Below are 9,052 nucleotides of genomic sequence, written 5' to 3'. Positions count from 1 at the left end.
AAAATTAATATAAAATGTTGACGTGTCTTAATCGTGACCGTACAAAATAGAAGAGGATGGGAAGGGCACCCAAACAGGAGGGCAGACAATCTGCCTCCAACTCAAACTGCTAAGCAGCAGAGCACCTCTATGTTCCATTGACCAACCTACATGAGAGGGAATCGTTTACTCTATTGAAAACTAGGAAGATTGACTTTTGATTGTGCACCAAGTTATATAGCTTAAATCAAAACACTAATCTTGTTGGAAATATTGGCTAGAGAGTGAAAATTAGAGTAAGCTAATTAGACGCGTAGTTCTTGACTGCGATTATGCTTTAATTGGAAAAGTCTTAAGTCAAACCATTTGATCATGTATCTTGTTCAACCTCACAATAAGATGTTACATGGTTATTTACTTTTGATCTAATTAATTATTAATTTAGTGGTATTTATCTCGTCAGTTCAAATGGTCTGACAAGCATATCGACGCAACTCTATAATTGAAGTATATCGATAATATCAACAAGTCAGTGGAGCGGACAACTTGACCTAAAGTTCTCTCAATGGCATGTTATTATGCTTTCAGAGTGGAAATGATACGTTTCTTAATTTCACGACAATTCATATTCTACCTTCAGTTTAGAGAAGATTTCGGGTTGACATATATTTCTTTAACATACGTTAAATCTAGTGAGTCATTTAATCCAATCCAATTCTAATCATCATCAAATGAGGCATTTATTGGTGCGCAATCTAGTAAGTCATCCAATTCAATTCTAAAAGTCAAAATTATACCATCGCCATCAATTATATTGCTACTTCCAACGTCCATGGCCTCAGTTGGTTACTCAGCTACATATATACTCTGAACCAGTTGGTTACAAGCCCTTTGCTTGTAACCCGGTCGAAGAAATGCATGGATTCAATCACCTCCAAACATGGACAGAGCCAATCAAGGCTCATTGGGGCAGATGCCTCCACTCAAGTAATTTGTTTGTTAAATTGTAGACTTCAGTTATATAAAATACATGCATTATCTTTGTAGTAAATATATGTATCTAATGTTCAACATACCTTCATACTACTTCACTCCATAATATGGGTAAAAGTGCTCATGTTCTGTCAATCAAACCAAAAAACCCTCTCCCGCCTATCATGTAGGAATATTTTTCTCATCACTTTACCACTTTCCACTACTAGATTGAAATGTTTGTACCACTGAAATTGTGATACACCATCATTTGAAATCATCCATATTATTATATTAGGTATTAAGTCATCCTATAATAAGGTCTTCTTAGTTATTTTTCGGGATGCCCCTACTAAAAGAAATTTCTAACTTCGTCCCTACCTCCAAAGTCCATGCGTTCGTCTGAAAATGAGTTGTAAAACAACTTGATACAAGTTATATGGCGAGACTGAATCAGTTTATGAACGGTGAATTTCAATGAATTTTATAATAGAGAATATTGACATTTGCCAAACTTTCACTTTCAGCCAACTGGCCACGTTGAGCAAGTGAAAATATCACCCGTCTCGCTCCATGCAGAGGACTTGAGAGGAGCATGCATGTTAGTAAAGGAGGCGGTTCTTACAAAACATCTTCAAACTCAAACCGTGTCCATCCTTTAATATTTCAGATAGGCATGCATCTAAAATTATATCTTTAATAGTTTTTAATGACTAAATTATTGCATCAGGTCTTATACAAACGGCATCATTATGTTATTAAACAAAATCTGATAAAAGTCTCATATATTTTAAAAGAATATTTGTTCATTTCAACCCCTAAAATTATTGATCACGGATGCCACACACATGATATTGTGGAAAAATGGAACAAATGGTACGTATAAAGGGAGACGGTACACGAATACACATCAACCATATTCCCATATCCTTCATTAGAAAATTGTGTGGTGGGAAATGAAAATGAAAATAATATTAAAAACAAAGAGAGGAAATGAAAATGAAAGTAATTTTAAAAACAAAGAGACAGATGAAATTAGAAGTTGGGTTTTTTTTTTATTTTGTTTTTTTTTTATATTTATTTATGAACAAACGATGGTATGTACCACTAAAGGTTGAGGAGTGGGTTAAGTCTTACAATGGGCTTGCTACAATAATGAGGTTCAACTTCGCATTTGGTAATAATCGAACCTAAAATCTCTCACTTACAAAGTAAAGATGAATACTAGTAGACCGTAGTACTAAATGACAAATCAGAAGTTTTTATTTGGTCAGATGATAGATTTATTAGATTAAATGTTAGATTAAGAAGTCGGGTTCGAACGTACGCCGTGATGCAAGAACAATACTTCTTTTCACCACTGTGGTAGAGAGCCCTTGCATTGGCAAATCGAAGGCAAAATACTATATATATCCCCAACTCAAAAAATAAAGGCGCCTCCCTTTATGGTTTTCCAACCTCTCACACTTTAATCTCTCTGGTTGTTAATTAACACCCGACAAATTAGGCCTCAACTGCAAAACCAGAAACCCCAGCCTCACACTTGCTCCCTTCCCAAAAATATAAAACCTATTTTTAGCTTTCTTCCCGTTTCTCCTCTCCTGTTTATATACACTCCCATATTTACAATTTTTTCATATGAATTTTGTTTCATTTTCCTGATGGCGAAGGTGAAGCAAAATTCAACCCTTTTCATCATTTTCCTCCTCTCGGTAATCCAAAGCTTCGTGTTCGTTCATGCATTCAACGGCGCAAGTCAGGGAAACGCCTTGAAGCTCAAGCTAATCCACAGGTACTCTCCACATTATAATGGCCTGCATGAGGATGAGAAGCCTAAAACCCAGCAGGAGCTCTTCAGGTTGCTCCACAGCCATGACGTTGTCCGCCATCAAATGATGTCACACAGAAGGCAACAACATGAAGAAGAAGAAGAAGAAGAAGAAGAAGAAAGCCTTCGTGATGATCAAGGGGTACTTTTAAACAGCAGCGGGAGCACAACGAGGCGGATGGTGTCAGAAAAAAGAGGCTCCATGGCAATGCCGATAAGTTCGGGTTGGGATTACGGTTCCGGGCAATACCTGGTGAAAATTAAAATCGGAACGCCGCCACAAAGGTTCATGTTGATCGCGGATACCGGCAGTGACTTGACGTGGATAAACTGCCGATATCGTTGTGGAAAACGGTGCGGCACGCACAAAGGAAGGTTGCAACACAAGAGGGTTTTCCATGCAGATATTTCTTCTTCCTTTAAATCTGTACCGTGTTCTTCTAATTTGTGCAGGGTTGGTCTGTCGGGTATGTTTTCTCTCAACCAATGCCCCACCCCATCGAGCCCTTGCAAATATGATTACTCGTACGTACGCTTGCTTCTCTATTTTCGCATTTTTCTCCTTATTGCTTCTTTGTTTTTGTTTATAAAATGTCAAATTGAAGAATCCAGTTTCCAGTTTAGGATCAGTCCAAAAATTTGGTTCAAAAATGGGATAAGAGAATATCTTAATAGATGTATGATTCGACACTAATTATTGTGTGTGGTACTAGAACATGATTTAACAAATATTCTCAAGCTATACTAATGGACTAATTATACTTCGTGACTGTGTGTTAGGATCATACACTATATTTTTGTGAAGATTATTTAAAATTGAAATGGAAATGGAAGAGAAAATCCAAACCAGAAGTAGCTGGAACATGTGTCTTTTCTGAGGCATATACGTCCATTTCGTTTTTAAAGCCGACCTAAAATTGGTAGCTAGGCAACTTGTCTTTATTGAAGTTGGTTTTAGTTGTGAAACAATATACTAAATATTAAAGTCGGCATAGAAAGAAATTACATGGTCCTGTGTTTGTCCAGGGGTTTTATAGGGTCTTTTGTTTAGCATCATCATCTTCGTCCCCATTGTTGTTCATGGACCGTTTTGCTATGGTTAAAGGTTAATCAGGATTTTTCCAAAACTCAGAAATCAACACAGAATTAGTTAAAAATTTAACAAGTCTCTATGCACAATCAGATACAATTGTGGGGTACCCCAAATTCATCAACTGCAGAAGATGTAGGCGCTGCGTTTTACCTACATCCAGCACAAATTTTAAATGGCACTTATTGTAAGTAGTTGAGAGTCACATGACGCACATTTTTGTACCGAACACATAAGTTTGTTCCCTTTTGGATGTGTTTGCGGCTGCAATAGGCAGCAAATGCCAATCTTAATACAACTCACATGCGATAGCTTGATCAACATTGTTGGTATGTTCTGGCAGTCATAATTTTTTAAAAGATGTCCGAAGATTTGGCTGTTGGATATCTTAAATCCGAAATCCTAAATCTCATCACCCCATTTCTTTATATACCTCTTCAGGTGCAGAATGAGATTAAAAGTGCAGGAAAGTGCTAACCTGATATACATCATCAGTTCATAACCTAATAACAACTCAATCTAAACATATTTTATGAATGACCAGCAACTTAATTTGTTTTTTTTTTTTGTTGGCACAATGCTATTTTGTTAGGTACCTAGAAGGGGCACATGCATTTGGGTTGTTTGCCAATGAGACTGTATGGGCAAGCACGGCAAGTGGCAGGAGAACCAAACTGGAAAATGTGATAGTTGGTTGCACAGACCACATCAAGGGCGGTGGAGGGACTGGAAGCATCAGAGATGGTGATGGTATATTGGGATTGGGCTTTGGCAGGAACTCATTCACTACAAAAGCTGCCCTAAACTTTGGTGGCAAGTTTTCTTATTGCCTGGTTGATCAGCAAAGCCCCAGAAACGTCTCAAGTTATCTCACATTTGGTGGCCACAAACCAGCTACATTGCGTAAAAAAATGAGGTACACAAAGCTGGTTGTAGGTAACTCCGATGAGAAGGGGTCGTTCTACGGCGTAAATGTGAAGGGAATCTCAGTTGGGGGGAAAATGTTAGGTATACCACCTCGTGTGTGGGACGAAAATCTTAAAGGTGGAACCGTTGTTGATTCAGGCACAACCCTCACATTTCTGAAAATGCCGGCATATAACGCTGTCATGGATGTAATGACAAGGGCTTTGTCGAAATTGAAAAAATTGCCAACAGAAGGAGACCCTTTTGAGTTTTGCTTCAGTCCCAAGGGATTCAACGAGTCTTTAGTGCCGAAATTCGCAATTCACTTTGCAGATGGAGCTAAATTTGAGCCACCAGTGAAGGCCTATGCTCTTAATGTAGCTGTAGGGAGGATGTGTCTAGGGTTTGTGCCAACTAATGTTGGTCCCTCAGTTATTGGTAGCATAATGCAGCAACACCATTTGTGGGAATATGACATGGGGAGGAAAAAACTGGGTTTTACTCCCTCCCCCTGCACCTAGGATTTTGTTCAAATACTGGAATTTGATTGACCATATTCTTGTAATAATTCTTTCTATTTCTTCCCATATACAATTGTGTATGAAACTCATTACAATTCTTCTGATGACGTCTTGTACTTGATCATAAATCATAATTGGGGTTTGATCCAATTGCTTCACATTCCATTCTTTTCTTTCTCATCGTAATCGTACATCTCTAATCAATTCTACAATATTACTTTTGTACACCCAGGTTAGTGACCAATTAACTATTGGTGCATTGCATTATCTCGCTTTGTAATACTAAAAGAAATTTTAAATTCGAATTCTTGTTTCTGTTACTAATAACAATGGGCCAAGTGAAAAATAATGTTGACACTAATGGACGTTGATAATATAATTTCTTGGACATAATCAATATGTGTTGGATAATATAACTTGTAGAGTAGTTCAAGTTAGAGAAAAAATTTCATGATCTGACAACTGCATAGGATCAATAATGCATGCAGTTGCGCTCATCCGCATTGCACATTATTGCTATACACGAAAAGGCTGAGGTAGAGTAAGCAGCCAAAGGTAACTAAGGCAAAGTAGTGCGAGCTTTAACTTGCCCTTGAGAAGAAAAATTCTTGTATTTGCTAGTACGATCTATGTTATGGTCCCATCTAATTTTAGATCTCTTCCATCACGCGAAATAATCGATTAATTTAACAAAAAAGTATGAATGATTGTATACATGGGAAAGTGAACATAGAGTTATAAAGTGTGAATGATTGCATTGTCTACCTGAATAATTGAACAAATAATATTCAGATATTTTGAGTCGAACAAAATATTATAAGAGTAGATTCCAAAATATTGGTCCACCACGGGAACAGATGCTTCATGTAAATAGCTTGCATGATTAGTTAATTAGTTGTGGAGTGCGCTTCTTCTTCTTGTTCCCACAAAACGTGTGAGATACCACTCCTGACGTGCACGCTTCTAATGTGAGGATTAATGTCATTAGTCACCAATCAAACTTTGTCGTTATAAAAGATTGATTGGTTGGTTGAGATTTACTTGTCAAGGTGTTCTTTGATCTATAACAGTTTAAAGACAAATCTATTGCGTTAAGCAACTAATCAAGAAAGCATAATTGTCTAGATCATGCATGCAATTAATTCAAGTTTTGAGTTTGGATCATCTATTGCGCTAACCTAAGAAATCCTTTTGTTGTTAAAATAAGTGTGTTTATTTAGGGGCATTTTGATATAGGCGCCTCGTTTTTTAATCAAATTTGATATAGGGGCATTATGAATGTTTAATCTAACAACTATAGAAAATATGTAGGGCCTTCTAATTTTCCCGTTTATTTATGAATATACACTGTCTTTTTTTTTTTAATAAAGTATCATATTTGTTGATGATGATTCTTATTATAAAATGTGGATGGTAATAACATGTGATATGCGATCTACCACACTTAAAATATCTAAAACAGAATAGTTGTTGAATTCTTTTACATTCTACACATTAAAATGTAACATCTATTATCTCAAAATTTAATTTTTGACCAATAATGTGAATTGAAGTTGTAATGGTAAAACACTTTATTTCTTTAAATCTAATGAACATAAAATTCTTTTTGGGAAACAATACTATGCTAAACGTTAAATTGTTCTATCGTATTAATTCTTTTGTAAATTTAGTATGTTATTGTTAGACAATATATTTAAGTCATCGGATGTGATTCAGATTAAGCACTATTCACATTTATCAGATTGTTTCACATGAAATTAAGAGATAAGTATGCTAATGTAAAGTTTAGATCGAAAAGTAGTGATCGATGAGAGGGTTTGGAAGGGCATCATGTAAATTTACTTAAATGAAGGCGCATCTCCCGTTACCCTAACAACTCTCATCTCTCACTAGTTTTATCATTTTGTGGATAATTTGGCCATCACTCTAATAAGAACAAGTACCAAGCCATCAATCTAACTATATAAGATGTAAACGTCTATCTAACCCATGTGCATTGAGTGAGGTCAATCTCCAAGAGGCAGATTCTCTGCCCTCTCACTTCCCGTGCCCTCCTGTTTTGTATGGTCACAGTTAAGCCACGTCAACATTTTATATTATTTTTTTATAGAGATATTAAGACAAAAATGAATAGTAATATAAAATGTTGATGTGGCTTAACCGTGACCACACAAATAGAAGGGCACGGGGAAGTGGGAGGACAGAGAATCTGCCTCCCAATCTCCAAATTGCTTTATATTTTTTTCACATTAATTTATAAAATCCGCAGGAACTTTGTTGTCGTCTTCTTTATCTCATGCATAGACTACTTGGCTTTCTGAGCAGAGTCGTGAGTTGGACGTGGGAGCAGGTAATTAAGATGATCATACAATTAACTTGAACTCCTCCAGAAGGATAGCGACTAGCACATTGGCATCCGTACATACGTACCCCCATAAGAAGTATGTGAAAAGAAACTTTGTATTGTGCTCAGAACATGAGTGATATACTTTACACCACGTATCATTATTATATAAGTTGAGGAAGTTTTATTTTTTAAGTTAATTTTTTAACACAAGTATCTCATAACTTGTATAATAATAAATTGTGTATCACCTCATATTTCAAACACACGGAAAAATTTGTCCAATGAGCGAGTTTGGAATTTTATTGGATTCCTATCACATTGGTAGGTGTATTTATTTGAAGCTCCTCTATTGGAATGGGTCTAGGGGGAATGCGTTCTTTCCCGAATTTTAATCTGAAATTTTAAATTAGTTTAAAATTGAATATTGCTTATAAAAAGAATAACGGACTGAGAATGTATTCTTGCAAACCGCAAATTTAGGGTTTTCCTAACACTTTCCGCAATCTCTTCTTAAATTTGACTGATGCATACAACAAGCATTTAATGAGATAAACTTACTACACCTAATCAATTGACAAGTATCATTTCACTTAATCTTGGTTAATTTTTTTCAAAATTGAAAAACTAACATTTAATGTGAAAGTTAACTAGAGTTAAGTGAAATGACACGTGTCAATTGATTAGGTGTATGGTGAGCATACACCATAGTTTATGGTGGTGAGCAAAAATGCTCCCTATAAGTTATATTGATTAGTAAGTTTATCTCATTAAATGCTTGTTGTGTGCATCGGTCAAATTTAAGAAGAGATTGCAGAAAGTGTTAGGAATTGCTCTAAATGGTGTAGACATCACTTAATCAATATAACATGTAGACATCACTTGTTATTTCAGATACTACACAAATACAGTTCAATAATACGATATATGTAACATTTTATGCCTAACAATATGAGAGAACATCAAATAAAGGGTTGGAATTGCTCTAAATGTTGTCTCTGAGTTTCATGGTTTGTGCCTGCAAATTGCAAACTTTGTTTGGTGTTGTTACACAAACTGTTACACAAACAAAAGGATGATGAAAGATCAAATAATGTCACTATGAATGCATCATGTGAAGTTATAAAACCAGGAACTAAAATTCAGCGTGAGAAAAGAGATGGGCTGAGCCGTCGAGCATTGGGCCTAAACTTAATACTCTAAAAGTAGATTCTCTGGCTTGTAAAACTCTTGGGCTCTTAATTTCAAATTTTCAGCTTAAAAACTAAATAGAGAAAAATCTTAATATATGATAATACCTAACCATTTGATTAGGACAATATACGTAAAATAAGAGTTCGTTTAGAAATACTTTTAAAATGACTAAAAACACTTTTGATGAAAGTGATTTTGGAACAAGGCACATCTCCAAA

The 9,052-nt window shown here is 35.7% G+C and overlaps 1 protein-coding gene across 1 annotated transcript; it reads left to right on the top strand.

Moving 5' to 3' along the window:
- The first annotated feature begins 2,428 nt into the window (after positions 1-2,428).
- LOC126584123 (aspartic proteinase NANA, chloroplast-like) lies at positions 2,429-5,454 on the top strand. Its single transcript, XM_050248590.1, has 2 exons — positions 2,429-3,304; positions 4,462-5,454. The coding sequence occupies exons 1-2, from the start codon at positions 2,613-2,615 to the stop codon at positions 5,294-5,296; spliced, it is 1,527 nt and encodes a 508-aa protein (XP_050104547.1). The 5' UTR covers positions 2,429-2,612; the 3' UTR covers positions 5,297-5,454.
- The last annotated feature ends 3,598 nt before the right edge of the window (positions 5,455-9,052 follow it).

This window comes from Malus sylvestris, chromosome 10 (assembly GCF_916048215.2).
Source record: "Malus sylvestris chromosome 10, drMalSylv7.2, whole genome shotgun sequence".
NCBI lineage: Eukaryota > Viridiplantae > Streptophyta > Magnoliopsida > Rosales > Rosaceae > Malus > Malus sylvestris.
This window is presented reverse-complemented; position numbering and strand designations above follow the sequence as displayed.

What these genes read in the sequence shown, in the direction of transcription:
- LOC126584123 (XM_050248590.1), top strand. Translation starts at nt 2,613, where the DNA reads ATGGCGAAGGTGAAGCAAAATTCAACCCTTTTCATCATTTTCCTCCTC. An exon ending in CCTTGCAAATATGATTACTC is followed by an intron (nt 3,305 to 4,461) that starts GTACGTACGCTT and finishes CTATTTTGTTAG; the next exon opens with GTACCTAGAAGGGGCACATG.